Source organism: Oncorhynchus masou, chromosome 22, assembly GCF_036934945.1.
Source record: "Oncorhynchus masou masou isolate Uvic2021 chromosome 22, UVic_Omas_1.1, whole genome shotgun sequence".
In the NCBI taxonomy this organism is placed as follows: Eukaryota; Metazoa; Chordata; class Actinopteri; order Salmoniformes; family Salmonidae; genus Oncorhynchus; species Oncorhynchus masou.
Window position 1 is genome coordinate 5750945 of NC_088233.1, and position 26293 is coordinate 5777237.

Genomic DNA, 26293 nt, shown 5'->3' on the forward strand with positions numbered 1-26293 from the left:
TCTCCCCCATACTCCTCTCCCCCATACTCCTCTCCCCATACTCCATACACCTCTCCCCCATACTCCTCTCCCCCATACTCCATACTCCTCTCCCCCATACTCCTCTCCCCCCATACTCCTCTCCCCCATACTCCTCTCCCCCATACTCCTCTCCCCCATACTCCATACTCCTCTCCCCCATACTCCTCTCCCCCATACTCCTCTCCCCCATACTCCATACTCCTCTCCCCCATACTCCTCTCCCCCATACTCCATACTCCTCTCCCCCATACTCCTCTCCCCCATATTCCTCTCCCCCATACTCCATACTCCTCTCCCCCATACTCCTCTCCCCCCATACTCCTCTCCCCCATACTCCATACTCCTCTCCCCCATACTCCTCTCCCCCATATTCCATACTCCTCTCCCCCATACTCCATACTCCTCTCCCCATACTCCATCTCCCCCATACTCATCTCCCCCATACTCCTCTCCCCCACTCCTCTCCCCCATACTCCTCTCCCCCATACTCCTCTCCCCCATACTCCATACTCCCCCATACTCATCTCCCCCATACTCCTCTCCCCCACACTCCTCTCCCCCATACTCCTCCTCCCCCACCTCCTCTCCCCATACTCCTCTCCCCCCATACTCCTCTCCCCCATACTCCATACTCCTCTCCCCCATACTCCATACTCCTCTCCCCCATACTCCTCTCCCCCATACTCCTCTCCCCCATACTCCATACTCCTCCCCCATACTCTCTCCCCCATACTCCTCTCCCCCATACTCCATACTCCTCTCCCCCATACTCCTCTCCCCCATACTCCTCTCCCCCATACTCCATACTCCTCTCCCCCCATACTCCCTCCCCCATACTCCTCTCCCCCATACTCCTCTCCCCCATACTCCATACTCCTCTCCCCCATACTCCTCTCCCCCCCATACTCCTCTCCCCCATACTCCTCTCCCCCAATACTCCTCTCCCCCATACTCCTCTCCCCCATACTCCTCTCCCCCATACTCCTCTCCCCCATACTCTCTCCCCATACTCCTCTCCCCCCACTCCTCTCCCCCATACTCCTCTCCCCCATACTCCTCTCCTCTCCCCATACTCCTCTCCCCCATACTCCCATACCTCTCCCCCCATACTCCTCTCCCCCCTCCTCCCCATACTCCTCTCCTCCATACTCCTCTCCCCCCATACTCCTCTCCCCCATACTCCTCTCCCCCATACTCCTCTCCCCCCCCATACTCCTCTCCCCCATACTCCCTCTCCCCCATACTCCATACTCCTCTCCCCCATACTCCTCTCCCCCATACTCCCTCCTCTCCCCCATACTCTCCTCTCCCCCATACTCATCTCCCCCATACTCATCTCCCCATACTCAGGAGACTCCCCCAGCACTCCTCTCCCCCATACTCCTCTCCCCCATACTCCTCTCCCCCATACTCCATACTCCTCTCCCCATACTCATCTCCCCCATACTCCTCTCCCCCATACTCCTCTCCCCCATACTCCTCTCCCCCCATACTCCTCTCCCCATACTCCTCTCCCCATACTCCTCTCCCCCCATACTCCTCAGGAGCCCCCCCCATACTCCTCTGTGTGTCTCCCCCCCCATACTCCTCCCCATCTCCCCCATACTCACCCCCATACTCCTCACCCCCCCCCCCTCCTACCCCCTCTCCTCTCCCCCATACTGTCTCCTCCCCATACTCCTCATCTCCCCCATACTCCCACCCCCCATACTCCTCACCCCCCCATAGCACCCCCCCATACTCCTCTCCTCCATACTCCTCTCCCCCATACTCCATATCTCCTCCATACTCCTCTCCCCCATACTCCTAATCTCCCCCATACTCCATACTCCTCTCCACTCCTCTCCCCTCATTCTCCTCTCCCCCATACTCCTCTCCTCTCCTTCCCTATCTCCCAAAGTCCCACTGTATCTCCTTCAGTGCTCCTCCACATCTCCTCCTCCTCCTCCTCCTCCTTCACGTTGGATTCATCTCCCTCCAACAACACCCTGAATATACAGATTGGTTAATTCAGCTGCAGTTGCTGCTCCACTCTCCTCCTCCTCCACTCTCCTCCTCCTCCTCCGTAAATGCAGCTGCAGCACTTTCAGGAGACTGAGCAGAGGGAGAGGAGAAATGCTTATGCTGGTGTTTTTAGGTACGGGAGGAGGAGAGGGAGGAGGGAGGGGAGGGAGGAGGGAGGGGGAGGGGAGGGGGAGGGAGGGGGAGGGGAGGGAGGGAGGAGGGGGAGGTCAGGGATAGCTAGGGGTGCTCTGAGAGCCTCTGTCCACAGGAGCCTGTACTGCAGCCAGAAAGGGGAGTTTAGGTGTGTGTGTGCGTGTGTGTATAAGCACAGGGAGAGAGGGGAAGCAGAGCTATACAAGTGAATAACAGATTAAGACATTGAGCGAGGTCAATCTGAAAGCCGATCGGTTGGTGATCCCGGTCCTTTAAAGAGTGATTATTTTAATTAACGCTTTTATCTGGACTTAAAGCTGCGTCTGGTACATCAGATAGCTAGGGCCTGCTCTGTTTGGCTGAGTCTGGTACATCAGATAGCTAGGGCCTGCTCTGGTTGGCTGAGTCTGGTACATCAGATAGCTAGGGCCTGCTCTGGTTGGCTGAGTCTGGTACATCAGATAGCTAGTCTGGCCTGCTCTGTTTGGCTGAGTCTGGTACATCAGATAGCTAGGGCCTGCTCTGTTTGGCTGAGTCTGGTACATCAGATAGCTAGGGCCTGCTCTGTTTGGCTGAGTCTGGTACATCAGATAGCTAGGGCCTGCTCTGTTTGGCTGAGTCTGGTACTTCAGATAGCTAGGGCCTGCTCTGGTTGGCTGAGTCTGATACATCAGATAGCTAGGGCCTGTTCTGGTTGACTGAGTCTGGTACATCAGATAGCTAGGGCCTGCTCTGTTTGGCTGAGTCTGGTACATCAGAAAGCTAGGGCCTGCTCTGGTTGGCTGAGTCTGGTACATCAGAAAGCTAGGGCCTGCTCTGATTGGCTGCACCTGGTACATCAGATAGCTAGGGCCTGCTCTGGTTGGCTGAGTCTGGTACATCAGATAGCTAGGGCCTGCTCTGGTTGGCTGAGTCTGGTACATCAGATAGCTAGGGCCTGCTCTGATTGGCTGAGTCTGGTACATCAGATAGCTAGGGCCTGCTCTGATTGGCTGCACCTGGTACATCAGATAGCTAGGGCCTGCTCTGATTGGCTGAGTCTGGTACATCAGATAGCTAGGGCCTGCTCTGGTTGGCTGAGTCTGGTACATCAGATAGCTAGGGCCTGCTCTGGTTGGCTGAGTCTGGTACATCAGATAGCTAGGGCCTGCTCTGGTTGGCTGAGTCTGGTACATCAGATAGCTAGGGCCTGCTCTGGTTGGCTGAGTCTGGTACATCAGATAGCTAGGGCCTGCTCTGATTGGCTGCACCTGGTACATCAGATAGCTAGGGCCTGCTCTGTTTGGCTGAGTCTGGTACATCAGATAGCTAGGGCCTGCTCGGTTTGGCTGCATCTGGTCTGGGATGTACTCTATTCTCTCTGGACTGGGATGTACTCTAATCTCTCTGGTCTGGGATGTACTCTATTATCTCTGGTCTGGGATGTACTCTATTCTCTCTGGTCTGGGATGTACTCTATTCTCTCTGGTCTGGGATGTACTCTAATCTCTCTGGTCTGGGATGTACTCTATTCTCTCTGGTCTGGGATGTACTCTATTCTCTCTGGTCTGGGATGTACTCTATTCTCTCTGGACTGGGATGTACTCTATTCTCTCTGGTCTGGGATGTACTCTATTCTCTCTGGTCTGGGATGTACTCTATTCTCTCTGGTCTGGGATGTACTCTATTCTCTCTGGTCTGGGATGTACTCTATTCTCTCTGGTCTGGGATGTACTCTATTCTCTCTGGTCTGGGATGTACTCTATTCTCTCTGGTCTGGGATGTACTCTATTCTCTCTGGTCTGGGATGTACTCTATTCTCTCTGGTCTGGGATGTACTCTATTCTCTCTGGTCTGGGATGTACTCTATTCTCTCTGGTCTGGGATGTACTCTATTCTCTCTGGACTGGGATGTACTCTATTCTCTCTGGACTGGGATGTACTCTATTCTCTCTGGTCTGGGATGTACTCTATTCTCTCTGGACTGGGATGTACTCTATTCTCTCTGGTCTGGGATGTACTCTATCCTCTCTGGTCTGGGATGTACTCTATTCTCTCTGGTCTGGGATGTACTCTATCCTCTCTGGTCTGGGATGTACTCTAATCTCTCTGGTCTGAGATGTACTCTATCCTCTCTGGTCTGGGATCTACTCAAATCTCTCTGCAGAAAACATTCCTTCCTTAAAATATTGTCTCAAATAGCTGAGGGAGTAGAAAAATGCTGCATTAAAAAAACACATATTTTTAGTTCTCATATATAATCATGGTCCTTAGATTTAAAAATGATAATTAAATGAACAAGTTCAGCTCAGTACATGTTGTATAACACCCCCTAGGATATTACTGCAAGAAATAAATATGCATCCCAATTGGCACCCTAGTCCCTCTTTACAGTGCAGGACTTTTGGCCCTGAGCCCTGTGGGTTATGCACTACATCATAGGTAATACATTTGGGACACCGTTCTGTGCGGGATTTAAAACTCCTCTGAACAGCAGGAAAGATGACTCATATGTCTCTATTGTCTCGGTGTGAACAAGTCTAATGTACACAAAGAAAAGCCTTGCAGGTTTTCTCATGCCTGCACTGCGTGTGTGTCTCGTGTCTCTCTGTGTGTGTGTGTGTGTGTGTGTGTGTGTGTGTGTGTGTGTGTGTGTGTGTGTGTGTGTGTGTGTGTGTGTGTGTGTGTGTGTGTGTGTGTGTGTGTCGTGTCTGTGTGTGTGTGTGTGTTGTGTCTGTGTGTGTGTGTGTGTGTCGTGTCTGTGTGTGTGTGTGTGTGTGTGTGTGTGTGTCTGTGTGTCGTGTGTGTGTGTGTGTGTGTGTGTGTGTCGTGTCTGTGTGTGTGTGTGTGTGTGTGTCGTGTCTGTGTGTGTGTGTCGTGTCCAGGACATGTATTAATTAAAAAATGGCTTCGCTCTCTCATCTCTCTCTCATCTCTCTCTCCTCTCATATCTCTCTCTCTCATCTCTCTCATCTCTCTTATCTCTCATCTCATCTCTCTCATCTATCTCATCTCTCTCCTCTCATATCTCTCTCTCATCTCTCATCTCTCTCATATCTCTCATCTCTCTCTCATCTCTCTCTCCTCTCATATCTCTCATCTCTCTCTCATCTCTCATCTTTCTCATCTCTCATCTCATCTCTCTCATCTCTCTCATCTATCTCATCTCTCTCCTCTCATATCTCTCTCTCATCTCTCTCATCTCTCTCATCTCTCTCTTATCTCTCATCTCTCTCTCATCTCTCTCTCCTCTCATATCTCTCATCTCTCTCATCTTTCTCATCTCTCATCTCTCTCATCTATCTCATCTCTCTCCTCTCATATCTCTCTCTCATCTCTCTCTTATCTCTCTCTTATCTCTCATCTCTCTCTCATCTCTCTCATCTTTCCAATCTCTCTCATCTCTCTCTCTCATCTCTCTCTCTCATCTCTCTCTCTCTCATCCGAACTAACTAAGTCCATATATTTCCACTGCTGCATTATACTGGAGACACACATAGGATAAGAACATTCCTCAGAACATTGGCTGCATCTCACAATGCATCATATTCCCTATGCAGTGCACCCTATTCCCTATATAGTGCACTACTATGAGTTCTGGTCAAAAAATAGTAGAAATAGTTAGAGAGAGAGAGAGAGAGAGGCATTCTTCTAGAAGTAAGGACAGTGGAATGAAAGGAGGAAAAGAGGCTAAGCAAGCTAACCTCTCCTCTCCTAAAGACAGGGGATAGGCCAACAAAATGACAGCCAAGGCCCCTCCCCCTGGACATAAAGACAGGGGATAGGCCAACAAAATGACAGCCAAGGCCCCTCCCCCTGGACATAAAGACAGGGGATAGGCCAACAAAATGACAGCCAAGGCCCCTCCCCCTGGACATAAAGACAGGGGATAGGCCAACAAAATGACAGCCAAGGCCCCTCCCCCTGGACATAAAGACAGGGGATAGGCCAACAAAATGACAGCCAAGGCCCCTCCCCCTGGACATAAAGACAGGGGATAGGCCAACAAAATGACAGCCAAGGCCCCTCCCCATGGACATAAAGACAGGTGATAGGCCAACAAAATGACAGCCAAGGCCCCTCCCCCTGGACATAAAGACAGGGGATAGGCCAACAAAGTGACAGCCAAGGCCCCTCCCCGTGGACATAAAGACATAAAGTACAGGTCCTCTCTACGGTCCCTGTGTGAGGGGTTTTAATACTATAATAGTAGCAGGTCCTCTCTACGGTCCCTAGTGTGGGACGGTCCCTGTGAGGGTTTTAATACTATAATAGTAGCAGGTCCTCTCTCTACGGTCCCTGTGTGAGGAGGGTTTTAATACTATAATAGTAGCAGGTCCTCTGTCTACAGTCCCTGTGTGAGGGGTTTTAATACTATAATAGTAGTGGGTCCTCTCTCTACGGTCCCTGTGTGAGGTTTTTTTTTAATACTATAATAGTAGTGGGTCCTCTCTCTACGGTCCCTGTGTGAGGGGGTTTTTTAATACTATAATAACAGCAGGTCCTCTCTCTACGGTCCCTGTGTGAGGGGGGTTTTAATACTATAATAGTAGCAGGTCCTCTCTCTACGGTCCCTGTGTGAGGGGGGTTTTCATACTATAATAACAGCAGAGTAACTAATGGTCACCCATTTTTTTTTTACGAATGAAACATTGGTATTCAATCAAAAACCTAAATGCAAGATTTGGGTTTACTATAAAACGGCCAGATGCCCACATCAACACACTGGTTTTCCAGCTCTGCGTGAAGGAGTTTTTATAGTGGTGGGACGATGTCATTAAAATAATGACGGCCGTAACGTTACATGTCACAAACAATCAAATATGCTCTTTAAAAATGAGTTTTAATGAGTTTTAAACACACTGGGACCCCCCCCCCCCCCCCAGCTGAGGCCATCTGTGAGGTTGTAGTGTGATGCTTCGGTAAAAGGGGCATCAGATGATCCTTGTGGATCTGTCACTATCGGACATAAGCCATAAATAAATACAAAATGTATGAAACAGTAGACCTGTTTTTACTACTCACTGTGTGACCTGAGGTTGTGGTGGGACGCTGCCGGAAAGAGATCTGTTCTACAACTCTTCCTCAGTCCTACAGACCCTCATCACTCACTGTAAAGCAGACCTCTCCTCAGTCCTACAGACCCTGATCACTCACTGTAAAGCAGACCTCTCCTCAGTCCTACAGACCCTCATCACTCACTGTAAAGCAGACCTCTCCTCTCCACAGCTACAGACCCTCATCACTCACTGTAAAGTAGACCTCTCCTCTCCACAGCTACAGACCCTCATCACTCACTGTAAAGTAGACCTCTCCTCTCCTCTCCACAGCTACAGACCCTCATCACTCACTGTAAAGTAGACCTCTCCTCTCCACAGCTACAGACCCTCATCACTCACTGTAAAGTAGACCTCTCCTCTCCACAGCTACAGACCCTCATCACTCACTGTAAAGCAGACCTCTCCTCTCCACAGCTACAGACCCTCATCACTCACTGTATCTCCACAGCTACAGAGATCACTCACTCCTCTCCTCTCCACAGCTACAGACCCTCATCACTCACTGTAAAGTAGACCTCTCCTCTCCACAGCTACAGACCCTCATCACTCACTGTAAAGCAGACCTCTCCTCTCAGCTACAGACCCTCACATCACTCACTGTAAAGCAGACCTCTCCTCTCCACAGCTACAGAGCTCACAGACCCTCATCACTCACTGTCCACAAAGCAGACCTCTCCTCTCCACAGCTACAGACTCATCACTCATCACTCCACAGCTACAGACCCTCATCACTCACTGTAAAGCAGACCTCTCCTCTCCTCTCCACAGCTACAGACCCTCATCACTCACTAAAGTAGACCTCTCCTCTCCACAGCTACAGACCCTCTTCCTCACCTCTCCTCTCCACAGCTACAGACCCTCATCACTCACTGTAAAGCAGACCTCTCCTCTCCACAGCTACAGACCCTACAGACCCTCATCACTCACTGTAAAGCAGACCTCTCCTCTCCACAGCTACAGACCCTCATCACTCACTGTAAAGTAGACCTCTCCTCTCCACAGCTACAGACCCTCATCACTCACTGTAAAGCAGACCTCTCCTCTCCACAGCTACAGACCCTGATCACTCACTGTAAAGACCCGACCTCACTCCTCTCCTCTCCACAGCTACAGACCCTGATCACTCACTGTAAAGCAGACCTCTCCTCTCCTCTCCACAGCTACAGACCCTCATCACTCACTGTAAAGCAGACCTCTCCTCTCCACAGCTACAGACCCTCATCACTCACTGTAAAGCAGACCTCTCCTCTCCACAGCTACAGACCCTCATCACTCACTGTAAAGCAGACCTCTCCTCTCCACAGCTACAGACCCTCATCACTCACTGTAAAGCAGACCTCTCCTCTCCTCTCCACAGCTACAGACCCTCATCACTCACTGTAAAGCAGACCTCTCCTCTCCTCTCCACAGCTACAGACCCTCATCACTCACTGTAAAGCAGACCTCTCCTCTCCACAGCTACAGACCCTCATCACTCACTGTAAAGTAGACCTCTCCTCTCCTCTCCACAGCTACAGACCCTCATCACTCCACAGCTACAGACCCTGATCACTCACTGTAAAGCAGACCTCTCCTCTCCACAGCTACAGACCCTCATCACTCACTGTAAAGCAGACCTCTCCACAGCTCTCCTCAGCTACAGACCCTCATCACTCACTGTAAAGCAGACCTCTCCTCTCCACAGCTACAGACCCTCTCACTCCTCAGCTACAGACCCTCATCACTCACTGTAAAGCAGACCTCTCCTCTCCTCAGCTACAGACCCTCATCACTCACTGTAAAGTAGACCTCTCCTCTCTCCTCTCTCCACAGCTACAGACCCTCATCACTCACTGTAAAGCAGACCTCTCCTCTCCACAGCTACAGACCCTCATCACTCACTGTGTAGACCTCTCCTCTCCACAGCTACAGATCACTCTGTAAAGCAGACCTCTCTCCACAGCTCACAGACCCTCCACAGCTACAGATCACTCACTGTAAAGCAGACCTCTCCTCCACAGCTACAGACCCTCATCACTCACTGTCTCCTCTCCACAGCTACAGACCCTGATCACTCACTGTAAAGTAGACCTCTCCTCTCCTCTCCACAGCTACAGACCCTCATCACTCACTGTAAAGCAGACCTCTCCTCTCCACAGCTACAGACATCCTCATCACTCAGCTACAGTATCACTCACTGCAGACCTCTCCTCTCCACAGCTACAGACCCTCATCACTCACTGTAAAAGACCCTCTCCTCTCCACAGACCTCATCACTCACTGTCCACAGCTACAGACCCTCATCACTCACTGTAAAGCAGACCTCTCCTCTCCTCTCCACAGCTACAGACCCTCATCACTCACTGTAAAGCAGACCTCTCCTCTCCACAGCTACAGACCCTGATCACTCACTGTAAAGTAGACCTCTCCTCCTCTCCACAGCTACAGACCCATCACTCAGACTCAGCTACAGACCCTATCAACTGTAAAGCAGACCTCTCCTCTCCACAGCTACAGACCCTCATCACTCACTGTAAAGTAGACCTCTCCTCTCCTCTCAGCACAGACCCTCATCACTACTGTAAAGAGACCTCTCCTCTCCACAGCTACAGACCCTCATCACTCACTGTAAAGCAGACCTCTCCTCTCCACAGCTACAGACCCTCATCACTCACTGTAAAGCAGACCTCTCCTCTCCTCTCCACAGCTACCTACCCTGGTCACCCTCACTGTAAAGCAGACCTCTCCTCTCCACAGCTACAGACCCTCATCACTCACTGTAAACAGACCTCTCCTCTCCTCTCCACAGCTACAGACCCTCATCACTCACTGTAAAGCAGACCTCTCCTCTCCACAGCTACAGACCCTCATCACTCACTGTAAAGCAGACCTCTCCTCTCCACAGCATCACTCACTGTAAAGCAGACCTCTCCTCTACCCTCATCACTCACTGCAGACCCTCTCCTCTCCACAGCTACAGACCCCATCACTCACTGTAAAGCAGACCTCTCCACAGCTACAGACCCTCATCACTCACTGTAAAGTAGACCTCTCCTCTCCTCTCCACAGCTACAGACCCTCATCACTCACTGTAAAGCAGACCTCTCCTCTCCACAGCTACAGACCCTCATCACTCACTGTAAAGCAGACCTCTCCTCTCCACAGCTACAGACCCTCATCACTCACTGTAAAGCAGACCTCTCCTCTCCACAGCTACAGACCCTCATCACTCACTGTAGACCTCTCTCTCTCTCCACAGCTACAGACCCATCACTCACTGTAAAGCAGACCTCTCCTCTCCACAGCTACAGACCCTCATCACTCACTGTAGACCTCTCCTCTCCACAGCTACAGACCCTCATCACTCACTGTAAAGCAGACCTCTCCTCTCCACAGCTACAGACCCTCATCACTCACTGTAAAGCAGACCTCTCCTCTCCACAGCTCCTCTCCACAGCTACAGACCCTCATCACTCACTGTAAAGCAGACCTCTCCTCTCCACAGCTACAGACCCTCATCACTCACTGTAAAGCAGACCTCTCCTCTCCACAGCTACAGACCCTGATCACTCACTGCAGACCCTCCTCTCCACAGCTACAGACCCTCATCACTCACTGTAAAGCAGACCTCTCCTCTCCACAGCTACAGACCCATCACTCACTGTCACTCCACAGCTACAGACCCTCATCACTCCTCTCTCTCCTCTCCACAGCTACAGACCCTCATCACTCACTGTAAAGCAGACCTCTCCTCTCCTCTCCACAGCTACAGACCCTCATCACTCACTGTAAAGTAGACCTCTCCTCTCCACAGCTCCTCTCCACAGCTACCCTCATCACTCACTGTAAAGTAGACCTCTCCCCTCCTCTCCACAGCTACAGACCCTCATCACTCACTGTAAAGCAGACCTCTCCTCTCCTCTCCACAGCTACAGACCCTCATCACTCACTGTAAAGTAGACCTCTCCTCTCCACAGCTACAGACCCTCATCACTCACTGTAAAGTAGACCTCTCCTCTCCACAGCTACAGACCCTCATCACTCACTGTAAAGCAGACCTCTCCTCTCCACAGCTACAGACCCTCATCACTCACTGTAAAGCAGACCTCTCCTCTCCACAGCTACAGACCCTGATCACTCACTGTAAAGCAGACCTCTCCTCTCCTCTCCACAGCTACAGACCCTCATCACTCACTGTAAAGCAGACCTCTCCTCTCCTCTCCACAGCTACAGACCCTCATCACTCACTGTAAAGCAGACCTCTCCTCTCCTCAGCTACAGACCCTCATCACTCCAGCAGACCTCCTCTCTCTCTCCACAGCTACAGACCCTCATCACTCACTGTAAAGCAGACCTCTCCTCTCCACAGCTACAGACCCTCATCACTCTCCTCTCCACAGCTACAGACCCTCATCACTCACTGTAAAGCAGACCTCTCCTCTCCACAGCTACAGACCCTGATCACTCACTGTAAAGCAGACCTCTCCTCTCCACAGCTACAGACCCTGATCACTCACTGTAAAGTAGACCTCTCCTCTCCTCTCCACAGCTACAGACCCTCATCACTCACTGTAAAGCAGACCTCTCCTCTCCACAGCTACAGACCCTCATCACTCACTGTAAAGCAGACCTCTCCTCTCCACAGCTACAGACCCTGATCACTCACTGTAAAGCAGACCTCTCCTCTCCTCTCCACAGCTACAGACCCTCATCACTCACTGTAAAGCAGACCTCTCCTCTCCACAGCTACAGACCCTGATCACTCACTGTAAAGCTAGACCTCTCCTCTCCTCTCCACAGCTACAGACCCTCATCACTCACTGTAAAGCAGACCTCCTCCTCTCCACAGCTACAGACCCTCATCACTCACTGTAAAGACCCTCATCACTCACTGTAAAGAGACCTCTCCTCTCCTCTCCACAGCTACAGACCCTCATCACTCACTGTAAAGCAGACCTCTCCTCTCCTCTCCTACAGCTACAGACCCTGATCACATCACTGTAAAGCAGACCTCTCCTCTCCACAGCTACAGACCCTCATCACTCACTGTAAAGACCTCTCCTCTCAGCTACAGACCCTCATCACTCACTGTAAAGCAGACCTCCACATCACCCTCATCTCACTGTAAAGCAGACCTCTCCTCTCCACAGCTACAGACCCTCATCACTCACTGTAAAGCAGACCTCTCCTCTCCACAGCTACAGACCCCATCACTCACTGTCAGACTCCACAGCTACAGACCCTCATCACTCACTGTAGACCTCTCCTCTCCTCTCCACAGCTACAGACCCTCATCACTCACTGTAAAGCAGACCTCTCCTCTCCACAGCTACAGACCCTCATCACTCACTGTAAAGCAGACCTCTCCTCTCCACAGCTACAGACCCTCATCACTCACTGTAAAGCAGACCTCTCCTCTCCACAGCTACAGACCCTCATCACTCACTGTAAAGTAGACCTCTCCTCTCCACAGCTACAGACCCTCATCACTCACTGTAAAGCAGACCTCTCCTCTCCTCTCCACAGCTACAGACCCTCATCACTCACTGTAAAGCAGACCTCTCCTCTCCACAGCTACAGACCCTCATCACTCACTGTAAAGTAGAAAGCTACAGACACTCACTGTAAAGCAGACCTCTCCTCTCCACAGCTACAGACCCTCATCACTCACTGTAAAGCAGACCTCTCCTCTCCACAGCTACAGACCCTGATCACTCACTGTAAAGCAGACCTCTCCTCTCCACAGCTACAGACCCTCATCACTCACTGTAAAGCAGACCCTCATCACTCACTCTCCTCTCCACAGCTACAGACCCTCATCACTCACTGTAAAGCAGACCTCTCCTCTCCACAGCTACAGACCCTCATCACTCACTGTAAAGCAGACCTCTCCTCTCCACAGCTACAGACCCTGATCACTCACTGTAGAAAGTACAGATCACTCACTGTCCTCTCCTCTCCACAGCTACAGACCCTGATCACTCACTGTAAAGCAGACCTCTCCTCTCTCCACAGCTACAGACCCTCATCACTCAGTAAACAGACCCTCCACAGCTACAGACCCTGATCACTCACTGTAAAGCAGACCTCTCCTCTCCTCTCCACAGCTACAGACCCTCATAATTTACTGTAAAGCGGACTGTTACTTCCATCAGCTGCATTTGGGTTTGAGCTTGTCAGCAAGTTTCCATTTCCCTCTCTGTCTTGTGCAATGTACACACACATGCACACCAGTGGAGGCTCTTCCTCAGAGGGAGGGGAGGACCATCCTCATCAGTGAATAATGTTAAACATTTAAAACGTTATCCTTTTCATATTAAACTATACTAAATATTTTCAAGTCACCAAATAATTGATTAAAACACAATTTTTTAATGAAGGTCTACAGTAGCCTCAACAGCTCTCTGTTAGGTAGCACCATGGTGTAGCTGGAGGACTGCTTGCTTCTGTCCTCCTCTGGGTACATTGACTTCAATACAAAACCTTGGAGGCTCATGGTTCTCACCCCCTTCCATAGACTTACACAGTAATTATGACAACTTCCGGAGGACATCCTCTAACCTATCAGAGCTCTTGCAGCGTGAACTGACATGTTTTCCACCCAATCAAAAGGATCAGAGAATGAATAAACTGCATTGCATCAGATGTGGTGAGTAGTTGACTCAAAGAGAGAGGAAGACAATAGTTTAACCGTTTTGAACAAAGTTTTGAACAAAGTCTTTCTCAAATGAAGGAAAAGCAATTTCACTTACTTAGCTAGCAAATGCAGCTAGCTAGTTTAGCTTACTCAAACGCCCTGCTCAAACAGAGGGATGCTATGTTAGCTAGCTGGCTATTACAGAGGGATGCTATGTTAGCTAGCTGGCTATTACAGAGGGATGCTATGTTAGCTAGCTGGCTATAACAGAAGGATGCTATGTTAGCTAGCTGGTGTAACTGCTTACTGACTATACACTAACGTTACTGCAGGGTTTACTAGCGTGTTAGTTATATTAGTTATGTTGACTAGGACGTTACTTTAGCTAATATGGTGACAATGATGTAGGCTGTGTGTAGCGGTTATGATAGGTTTTTTATCGCCTGGTCGCATACAGCTGATGTGTTGTGCATTGAAATCCACAAGCAAAGGGAAAAGGTGAGAGGGGGAGAGCGCATAGATGGGAGAAGGAATACAACGTGGCTGCTATGAAAGTGAACCGTATTTATGTGTGATCAATTAAACGGGGATAAACATACCTGCATTTGTCCAATGGAAACTCTCGTTTGCAACTGTTGGACTAATGATTACACCCTAGATCAGCTAGATGAAGGGAAGATTGAACAAGGCAGTATTGAATGTGTCTGTCACTGTCTGTCACCTCAAATTTGTCTCTCAACCTGAGCACCTACGTTGTAAACTTTAATTCATAGGCTAGGTTGTAGCAACCTCATGATGGGTATAGGGGAACGTTCTAGTATCATGTAGTAGCCTAAACCTGTCGATGTTACGTTGAACTGGGTGAATGGAATATGAATGACAGATGTCCAATATGCTGCAATAGAAATAAGGCCATGTTCGAGGGAAAAAAATATTGTCCTTCCTCATCATGAATGTGTGTGTGTGTGTGTGTGTGTGTGTGTGTGTGTATATATGTGTCTGTGTGTATATATATGTGTCTGTGTGTGTATATATATATATATGTGTGTGTGTGTGTGTGTGTGTGTGTGTGTGTGTGTGTGTGTGTGTGTGTGTGTGTGTGTGTGTGTGTGTGTGTGTGTGTATATATGTGTCTGTGTGTATATATATGTGTCTGTGTGTGTATATATATATGTGTGTGTGTGTGTGTGTGTGTGTGTGTGTGTGTGTGTGTGTGCGCGTGTGTGTGTGTGTGTGTGTGTGTGTGTGTGTGTGTGTGTGTGTGTGTGTGTGTGTGTGTGTGTGTGTGTGTGCGTGTGTGCGTGCGCATGCGTGCGTGCGTGTGTGCGTGCGTGCGTATAACCAGTGGCTATACTGGTTGTGGACTGTTTAAATAGTTGATGAATGATGTCATTGATTCTACCCATTCTGGTGTTTCTATTGGACGGTGGTTCCTAATGTCTTAGTGAAACATAGAGACTGTTCCAACGTGGTCCACTGAATGTGTCACTACCGATGCTGACAGTTCAGTAAATCACTTTGTATAAAAAAAAGTTAAACGAATACATCGTTACATTATGTGTATTTAGCTCATATAAACGCGTACTGTGTAAACAATGTACGCACTGACTCATTGTACTGTAAGTCACTTTGCATAGAAGCATCTGCTAATTTAGACATATTATTAGTTAGGGCTATGTAGCTAACTCATATAAACAAAATACATTGTAGGTGTTGCCGTGTTGAACGCTTTGGGAAGTGGGGAAACTCTGACCTTCTCCCGACTTGGAAAGGCGTTGTAGAGAGAGGAGCACTGAGTTTCCCCACTTGGAAAGGCGTTGTAGAGAGAGGAGCACTGAGTTTCCCCACTTGAAAGGTATCCAAGTCAACCAAAAGGAATCTCAATAGTGTCATTGTAAATATTGCCAGTTCCGTCTGTTTGGACAAAAGCATCTGCTAAATGACCATATTATTACTTAACCCTTCATTCCTGTAGGCCTCTGTGTCATGTCGTGTCTTCACTTACGTTGGAGTCCAGCAGGTCGATGCTGTCCAGGCTCTTGCTCCTTTGGATACGCCCTTTGATCTTGCGTAGCGAAGGCTGAGCCTGATGTATGCTGCTCACAGACGATGATGCAGAGATCAAGCCGCTCCCGTGTCCTAGCCCGTGTCCTTGACCTTGACCTTGACCCCGGCTGGCTCTGCCGTGTGGGAGGTTGCCGGGGTGGAGGAGGCTGGGGTGAATCCTGAGGGTCAGAGAGAGAAGAAGAAAAAACATTGCATCAGAGGATCATCAGACGAAGCGCACGCAGAGAATAGATTTAGGGCATGTCCCTTTAAGGACAAGTCGGTCGCAGCAAAACTACAAACAATTAACAGTGGACATGTGCCTTGCCTCTTGGGTAATTGTATGAACCAAAGTATTAGAAGCACTGTGTCTCATTGTATGAACCCATGAATATGGCCCTGATGGACTAATCTAATGGATATCATGAGGCCCGGACACTGATTAATTCTAGTCATTGTCTAAAAAGCACTTTTCATGGAGATGTCCAAACCGGCCCTATTGTCAGACCCACAATGCACCACTCAGTACATCTCAGTACCCAGCTAGCACCTAACGTTCTGAAAACCATATTGTTTTTTTTTTTTTTTTTTGTTGGAAATTTCAGTACGTCAGCGTAACGTTTTTATGCAGGGTTCTTCGTGGTTCTATTTTAAAGTTCTCAGAACATTAAGAACACGTTCCATTTGTAACGTTCTAAGAACATTATTTAAAAACAAACAATTCTGTTCTCATCATCAACAAAACTCTCTCCTCTATCTTGTTACGTGTGTTCAGGTGTGTTGACCGCGCCCACTAATTGGCCACACCTGATCTTAACGAGTGCTATTCGAATAGGTTTTTGGTATTTTTCCTAAAACTGCACTGTTGGTTTAGGGCTTGAAAGTAAGCATTTCACTGTATGGGCTACACTTGTTGTATTTGGGACACGTGACAAATAAAATTTGATTTGATTTGATTTGAAGGTTGTATGCAAAATAACCACAGGATGACCACGTGTTCACCAAAGCTCTAAGAAACATATGGTCCTGAGAACGTTATGTGCTAGCTGGGTAAAAATTTAAAAAACACAGACAGACATAAATACACCATGATAAGCCTAAAGACGAACAGACGGACACACAGTGAATGAAGGGGGAACAAAACAGGATGGCCGTGCTTCATGTTTGTTTCTATAAAGGCCACAGTTCCCTGTTGAATTACATGGCATTTAATGCAGATATGCATAATAGGATTGAATTAGTGTTGAATGCCACCCAGGCCCTGTAAGAGATGGACTTCTGGCTTTTGTGTGTGTGTGCGTGTGTGTGCGTGTGTGTGTGTGTGTGTGTGTGTGTGTGTGCGTGCGTGCGTGCGTGCGTGCGTGCGTGCGTGCGTGTGTGTGTGTGTGTGTGTGTGTGTGTGTGTGTGTGTGTGTGTGTGTGTGTGTGTGTGTGCGTGCGTGTGTGTGTGTGTGTGTGTGTGTGTGTGAGAGAGAGAGTAGCCCTGAGACAGGCCCTGTAGTAAAGAGAGGCAGTTACAACTCAGTAACTGTGTGGAAAGTTACACCAGGCAACACTGAGTAAACTATCAGACCAGAGACCAGGCAACACTGAGTAAACTATCAGATGTCTAACTGAGTAAACTACCAGACCAGACCAGAGACCAGGTAAACCACAGTCTAACTGTTGGAGACCAGAGACCAGGCAACCACAGTATGTCTAACTGTTGGAGACCAGAGACCAGGCAACCACAGTATGTCTAACTGTTGGAGACCAGAGACCAGGCAACCACAGTTTAACTGTCGGAGACCAGAGACCAGGCAACCACAGTTTTGTCAAAGTTGAAGTTTATACCACCCAGGCCCTATAATCCCGTTATACTGTATGTTTACACCATGCACTACTTCTAGCAATCAAACCAGACATCTGTGTTTCTCTGTTTCCCCAAAGTAGTGCAGGGCAGGCCCATAGGATAGAAAGACAGAGACAAGGTAGTGCAGGGCAGGCCCATAGAATAGAAAGACAGACACAAGGTAGTGCAGGGCAGGCCCATAGGATAGAAAGACAGAGACAACGTAGTGCAGGGCAGGCCCATAGGATAGAAAGACAGAGCCAAGGTAGTGCAGGGCAGGCCCATAGGATAGAAAGACAGAGACAAGGTAGTGCAGGGGGTGGGGAATGAAAGGCAGCGGCAGAGGAGTGAGAGGAGAGGAAATAGAGATAGAAAGGAGAGGAGAGGGAAGGTAGAGAGACAGTGGGTGGGGAATGGAGGAGAGGAGAGAGAGAGGAGGAGAGGAGAGGAGGAGAGGAGGAGAGAGAGAGAGGAGAGGAGAGAGAGAGAGAGAGAGGGAAGAGTAGAGAGACAGAGGAGAGAGAGAGGAGAGAGAGGAGAGAGAGAGAGGAAGAAGTAGAGACAGAGGGAGAGGAGAGAGGGGAAGAGAGAGAGAGAGGAGAGGAGAGGGAGGGAGGAAAGTGACAGAAGAGGAGGAGAGAGAGAGAGGGGGAGTAGAGAGACAGAGGAGAGAGGAGAGAGAGGAGAGAGAGAGGAGAGGAGAGGAGAGGAGGGAGAGGGAGAGGAGAGGAGAGGAGAGGAGAGGAGAGGAGAGAGGAGAGGAGAAGGAGAGGAGGAAGGAGAGGAGAGAGAGAGGGAAGAGTAGAGAGACAGAGTAGAGAGGAGAGAGAAGAGAGGAGAGGAGAGGAGAGGATAGGAGAGGAGAGGAGAGAGAGGAAAGAGAGAGAGAGAGGGGGAAGAGTAGAAAGACAGTGTAGAGAGACAGAGGAGAGGAGAGAGAGAGGAGGAGAGGAGAGAAGAGAGGAGGAGACGAGAGAGAGGGAAGAGTAGAGAGACAATGTGGAGAGAGAGAGAGAGAGAGAGAGAGAGAGAGAGAGAGAGAGGAGAGAGAGAGAGAGAGAGAGAGGAGAGAGGAGACGAGAAGAGAAGAGAGGAGAGAGAAGAGGAGAGGAGAGGAGAGGAAGAGAGAGAGGGAGAGAGAGAGTGAGAGAGGAGAGAGAGAGGGGGAAGAGTAGAGAGAGAGAGAGGAGACGAGAAGAGAAGAGAGGAGAGAAAAGAGGAGAGGAGAGGAGAGGAGAGAGAGAGAGAGGAGAGAGAGAGAGAGAGGAGAGAGAGAGGGAAGAGTAGAGAGACAGAGGAGAGAGGAGAGAGAAGAGAGAGAGAGAGAGAGGAGAGAAAAGAGGGAGAGGAGAGAGAGAGAGAGAGGAGGGGGAGAGAGGAGAGGAAGAGAGAGAGGGAGAGAGAGAGAGGAGAGAGAGGAGAGAGAGGGGAAGAGTAGAAAGACAGTGTAGAGAGACAGAGGGAGGGAGAGAGAGAGAGAGAGGAGGAGAGAGGAGAGAAGAGAGGAGGAGGCGAGACGAGAGAGAGGGAAGAGTAGAGAGACAATGTAGAGAGAGGGAGAGAGAGAGAGGAGAGGAGATAGAGAGAGAGAGAGAGAGAGAGAGAGAGAGAGTGTGAGAGAGAGAGAGAGAGGGAAGAGTAGAGACAGAGGAGAGAGAAGAGAGGAGAGAAAAGAGGAGAGGAGAGGAGAGGAAAGTGACAGAAGAGGAGGAGAGAGGAGAGAGGGAAGAGTAGAGAGAGAGAGAGAGAGAAGAGAGGAGAGAAAGAGGAGAGGAGAGGAGAGGAGATGAGAGGAGAGGAGGGGAGAGAGAGAGAGAGAGAGAGAGAGAGGAGAGATCTATTTCCATTGTAAGTGGTTGACTCTAATACTCGAGAGGGTTTTGTGTAAAAAAGAATAAGTGGTGAATACAAAAGAGGAGAAACAGACGGGGTGAGAAAAGAAACATGTCCTTAGATATTGTTCCCTGTGAGAAAATGTGTAAAGCACAAGAACATTAACAAACATGCCGAACAGCTCTTTCTACACAATGAAAGTGTCACGCCCTGATCTTAGAGAGCCTTTTGATGTCTCTACTTTGGTCTGGTCAGGTGTGTGATTTGGGTGTGTATTCTATGTTCTTTATTAATTTGTTTCTGGCCGAGTGTGGTTCCCAATCAGAGGCAGCTGTCTATCGTTGTCTCTGATTGGGGATCATATTTAGGCAGCCCTTTTCCCTCCTTCTGTGTGGGATCTTGTTCTTTGTTTGTGTGCAGGGTAGTCTGCACAAAGAAGCTGTTCGGTCGTTGTTTTCTTTTATTGTTTTGTCTTTTCTAAAGTTTCACTTCGTTTATATATTATGTGGAACTCTAGCAATGCTGCGCCTTGGTCTCATCCTTCCGACGACACCCGTTACATGAAGAGAGGAGGCTAGGATTTTGTTTGACAATTCCGACAGAGCCAAAGTGACGAAGACAAGCGGCTGACAGGAAGAACAAGTCTCTGGATGCATGACAGACCAATAGATGTTGGTTCTGGAATGGATGTCAGCCAATAGCCTTCAGCCAATAGCCTTCAGCCAATAGATGTTGGTTCTAGAATGGATGTCAGCCAATAGCCTTCAGCCAATAGATGTTGGTTCTAGAATGGATGTCAGCCAATAGTCTTCAGCCAATAGCCTTCAGCCAATAGATGTTGGTTCTAGAATGGATGTCAGCCAATAGCCTTCAGCCAATAGCCTTCAGCCAATAGATGTTGGTTCTAGAATGGATGTCAGCCAATAGCCTTCAGCCAATAGATGTTGGTTCTAGAATGGATGTCAGCCAATAGCCTTCAGCCAATAGCCTTCAGCCAATAGCCTTCAGCCAATAGCCTTCAGCCAATAGCTTTCAGCCAGAAAGCCAGAGAGAGTCACTTCTTGCCTGTCATTGAGCGACTGAGACATACAGAACAAACAGTGGGATGGTTAATATGATGGTGTCTAATGACATCCTATTCCCTACCATGGGCCCTACCAAGTAGTGGACTATATCGAGAAAAGCTCTGGTTAAAAGCAGTGCACTACATAGGGAATAGGGTGCCATTTGGGATGCAGATTTTCCATTCTGCTTTTGATCTACGTTGTTTAATAGAATACATTTACAGCTGTTATGACAGATTATTGGACTGATGCATGAAAACAGGATTATTGGTTGCTCAGATGGCAGTTTTTTCTTACACACACACACACACACACACACACACACACACACACACACACACACACACACACACACACACACACACACACACACACACACACACACACACACACACACACACACACACAGCAGCAGCAGCATAGCCTTACGTTGACCTCTAATTGGCATTTTGGCACAGAGGTCCAAGATACATCTCTCAGTTTCATCTCTGCTTACTGTAAGACTTCATCGAGCAGAACAGGACATTCTGTGCCCCCTAAATGGAACCCTGTTCCCCCTAAATGGAACCCTGTTGCCCCTAAATGGAACCCGGTTCCCCCTAAATGGAACCCTGTTGCCCCTAAATGGAACCCTGTTCCCCCTAAATGGAACCCTGTTCCCCCTAAATGGAACCCTGTTCATCCTAAATGGAACCCTGTTCCCCCTAAATTGAACCCTGTTCATCCTAAATGGAACCCTGTTCCCCCTAAATGGAACCCTGTTCATCCTAAATGGAACCCTGTTCATCCTAAATGGAACCCTGTTCATCCTAAATGGAACCCTGTTCATCCTAAATGGAGCCCTGTTCATCCTAAATGGAACCCTGTTCATCCTAAATGGAGCCCTGTTCATCCTAAATGGAACCCTGTTCATCCTAAATGGAGCCCTGTTTATCCTAAATGGAACCCTGTTCATCATAAATGGAACCCTGTTCATCCTAAATGGAACCCTGTTCATCCTAAATGGAGCCCTGTTCATCCTAAATGGAACCCTGTTCATCCTAAATGGAACCCTGTTCATCCTAAATGGAGCCCTGTTCATCCTAAATGGAACCCTGTTCATCCTAAATGGAGCCCTGTTTATCCTAAATGGAACCCTGTTCATCATAAATGGAACCCTGTTCATCCTAAATGGAACCCTGTTTATCCTAAATGGAACCCTGTTCATCATAAATGGAACCCTGTTCATCCTAAATGGAACCCTGTTAATCCTAAATGGAACCCTGTTCATCCTAAATGGAACCCTGTTCATCCTAAATGGAACCCTGTTTATCCTAAATGGAACCCTGTTCATCATAAATGGAACATCCTAAATGGAACCCTGTTCATCCTAAATGGAACCCTGTTCATCCTAAATGGAACCCTGTTCATCATAAATGGAACCCTGTTCATCCTAAATGGAACCCTGTTAATCCTAAATGGAACCCTGTTCATCCTAAATGGAACCCTGTTTATCCTAAATGGAACCCTGTTCATCATAAATGGAACCCTGTTTATCCTAAATGGAACCCTGTTCATCATAAATGGAACCCTGTTCATCCTAAATGGAACCCTGTTAATCCTAAATGGAACCCTGTTCATCCTAAATGGAACCCTGTTAATTCTAAATGGAACCCTGTTCATCCGAAATGGAACACTGTTCATCTTAAATGGAACCCTGTTCATCCTAAATGGAACCCTGTTCATCCTAAATGGAACCCTGTTTATCCTAAATGGAACCCTGTTCATCCTAAATGGAACCTGGTGCATCCTAAATGGAACCCTGTTCATTCTACATGGAACCCTGTTCATCCTAAATGGAACCCTGTTCATCCTAAATGGAACCCTGTTCATTCTAAATGGAACCCTGTTCATCCTAAATGGAACCCTGTTCCCCCTAAATGGAACCCTGTTCCCCATTCTAAATGGAACCCTGTTCATCCTAAATGGAACCCTGTTCCCCCTAAATGGAACCCTGTTCCCCCTAAATGGAACCCTGTTCATCCTAAATGGAACCCTGTTCCCCCTAAATGGAACCCTGTTCATCCTAAATGGAACCCTGTTCCCCCTAAATGGAACCCTGTTCATCCTAAATGGAACCCTGTTCATCCTAAATGGAACCCTGTTCATCCTAAATGGAACCCTGTTCATCCTAAATGGAACCCTGTTCATCCTAAATGGAACCCTGTTCATCCTAAATGGAACCCTGTTCATCCTAAATGGAACCCTGTTCATCCTAAATGGAACCCTGTTCATCCTAAATGGAACCCTGTTCATCCTAAATGGAACCCTGTTCATCCTAAATGGAACCCTGTTCATCCTAAATGGAACCCTGTTCATGGAACCCCTAAATGGAACCCTGTTCATCCTAAATGGAACCCTGTTCATCCTAAATGGAACCCTGTTCATCCTAAATGGAACCCTGTTCATCCTAAATGGAACCCTGTTCATCCTAAATGGAACCCTGTTTATCCTAAATGGAACCCTGTTCATCTTAAATGGAACCCTGATTAATCAGTAAGATGGTAATCAGTACCAGGGTGATTGTATCAGTAAATGGAATCCCTGTTCATCCTAAATGGTAATCAGTACCAGGGTGATTGTAGTTCCTAAATGGAACCAGCAGGGTGATAATGTAGTTTCATCATGATAATGTAGTTCAGTACAGATGGTGGTAATCAGTACAGCAGGGTGATAATGTAGTTCAGTACAGATGGTGGTAATCAGTACAGCAGGGTGATAATGTAGTTCAGTACAGATGGTGGTAATCAGTACAGCAGGGTGATAATGATAATGTAGTTCAGTACAGATGGTGGTAATCAGTACAGCAGGGTGATAATGTAGTTCAGTACAGATGGTGGTAATCAGTACAGCAGGGTGATAATGTAGTTCAGTACAGATGGTGGTAATCAGTACAGGAGGGTGATAATGTAGTTCAGTACAGATGGTGGTAATCAGTACAGCAGGGTGATAATGTAGTTCAGTACAGATGGTGGTAATCAGTACAGCAGGGTGATAATGTAGTTCAGGGAAGGGGTCAAGCAGATGTCTCATGCTGTTACAAAGAGAAGAGCCAGAAACAAGATCAGAACTCCCAATTCCCCAATTCCCCTTGTCTCTGTTTCTCTCTCTCTCTCTCTCTCTCTCTCTGTTCCCCCTCTCTCTCTCTCTCTCTCTCTCTCTCTCTCTCTCTCTCTCTCTCTCTCTCTCTCTCTTTCTCTCTTTCTCTCTCTCTGTTTCTCTCTCTCTCTCTCTCTGTTTCTCTCTCTCTCTCTTTCACTCTCATTCTCTGCCTGTGTGTAGGTGTGTATGTGTGTGTGTATGTGTGTGGTGTGTATGTGGTGTGTGTGGTGTGTATGTGTGTGGTGTGTATGTGGTGTGTGTGGTGTGTATGTGTGTGGTGTGTATGTGTGTGGTGTGTGTGGTGTATGGTGTGTATGTGTGTGGTGTGTATGTGTGTGGTGTGTATGTGTGTGGTGTATGTGTGTGGTGTGTATGTGTGTGGTGTGTGTGGTGTGTGTGGTGTGTGTGGTGTATGTGTGTGGTGTGTATGTGTGTGGTGTGTGTGGTGTGTATGTGTGTGGTGTATGTGTGTGGTGTGTATGTGTGTGGTGTGTGTGGTGTGTGTGGTGTGTGTGGTGTGTGTGTCCTGCAGAACCATCAGGTGTGATTAGCCAGAGCAGTAAGGGGTACTGCTTCATCAGCAAGTCAATATGTAATGTTCCGCTCCATCCCATCCAGCTAATTTCACATTTTACAAGTACCAGACACACACACACACACACACACACACACACACACACACACACACACACACACACACACACACTCACACACACACACACACACCACACACACACTCACTCACTTACTCACTCACCACCACTCACTCACTCACTCACTCACTCACACACACACACGTATTCATGTACCCTTTTCGATAACCCAAACAGACTTTGGAGGGGTCACAGTGTCCCCTGACCCCTCCTGTCTCAGCCTCCAGTATTTATGCTGCAATAGTTTATGTGTTGGGGGCTAGGGTCAGTTTGTTATATCTGGAGTACTTCTCCTGTCTTATCCGGTGTCCTATGTGAATTTAAGTATGCTCTCTCTAATTCTCTTTCTCTCTTTCTTTCTCTCTCTCTCTCGGAGGACCTGAGCCCTAGGACCATGGATGACTCCTTGCTGTCCCCAGTCCACCTGGCCATGCTGCTGCTCCAGTTTCAACTGTTCTGCCTGCGGCTATGGAATCCTGACCTGTTCACCGGACGTGCTACCTGTCCCAGACATGCTGTTTTCAACTCTCTAGAGACAGAAGGAGCGGTAGAGATACTCTTAATGATCGGCTATGAAAAGCCAACTGAGATTTACTCCTGAGGTGCTGACTTGCTGCCCCCTCGACAACTACTGTGATTATTATTATTTGACCATGCTGGTCATTTTTGAACATTTGAACATCTTGGCCATGTTCTGTTATAATCTCCACCAGGCACAGCCAGAAGAGGACTGGCCACCCCTCATAGCCTGGTTCCTCTCTAGGTTTCTTCCTAGGTTTTGGCCTTTCTAGGGAGTTTCTCCTAGCCACCGTGCTTCTACACCTGCATTGTTTGCTTTTTGGGGTTTTAGGCTGGGTTTCTGTACAGCACTTTGAGATATCAGCTGATGTAAGAAGGGCTAAATAAATTTGATTTGACTTCTCTGCTCTGCTTAACCAGGACAATACTGCTCTCTCTGCTCTGCTAACCAGGACAACTAACCAGGACAATACTGCTCTGCTCTGCTAACCAGGACAATACTGCTCTGCTCTGCTAACCAGGACAATACTGATCTGCTCTGCTCTGCTAACCAGGACAATACTGCTCTGCTCAACTAACCAGGACAATACTGCTCTGCTCTGCTCTGCTAACCAGGACAATACTGCTCTGCTCTGCTAACCAGGACAATACTGCTCTGCTCAACAAACCAGGACAATACTGCTCTGCTCTGCTCAACTAACCAGGACAATACTGCTCTGCTCAACTAACCAGGACAATACTGCTCTGCTCTGCTCTGCTAACCAGGACAATACTGCTCTGGTCTGCTCAACTAACCAGGACAATACTGCTCTGCTCTGCTCAACTAACCAGGACAATACTGCTCTGCTCAACTAACCAGGACAATACTGCTCTGCTCAACTAACCAGGACAATACTGCTCTGCTCAACTAACCAGGACAATACTGCTCTGCTCAACAAACCAGGACAATACTGCTCTGCTCAACAAACCAGGACAATACTGCTCTGCTCAACAAACCAGGACAATACTGCTCTGCTCTGCTCAACTAACCAGGACAATACTGCTCTGCTCTGTTCAGCGACAGCATTTATTAAACAGAAGAACAACTCCACAGGTAATCGGCATGCTTCCAACTATTTAATGGATCTTATTCACCAACAAATCAAACTCTGTTATTGAGATGCTACTTTTTGCATTTGCCATGTCTATGCTCAGCCATAATGTAATTTACAGTAAGCCTAGCCCCCTATATCAGAGTGAATGCTATTGAAGAATTCTCTAGAACAATGTGGACTGAAAAATGGGTTCAAGACATTTTTTTTTTTGTACCTTTATCTTACTAGGCAAGTCAGTTAAGAACAAATTCTTATTTTCAATGACAGCCTAGGAACAGT

At 48.3% G+C, this 26293-nt stretch overlaps 1 protein-coding gene across 3 annotated transcripts in view; it reads right to left on the minus strand.

Annotated features, from left to right (window-relative positions):
* LOC135508922 (tight junction protein ZO-1-like) overlaps positions 1-26293 on the minus strand; it is a 220775-nt gene that overhangs the window by 162894 nt on the left and 31588 nt on the right. For all 3 annotated transcript variants that reach the window (XM_064929141.1, XM_064929140.1, XM_064929145.1), the window contains exon 2: positions 15839-16058. In XM_064929141.1, the coding sequence (XP_064785213.1) occupies positions 15839-16058 (220 nt within the window). The remainder of the gene's footprint in view (positions 1-15838; positions 16059-26293) is intronic.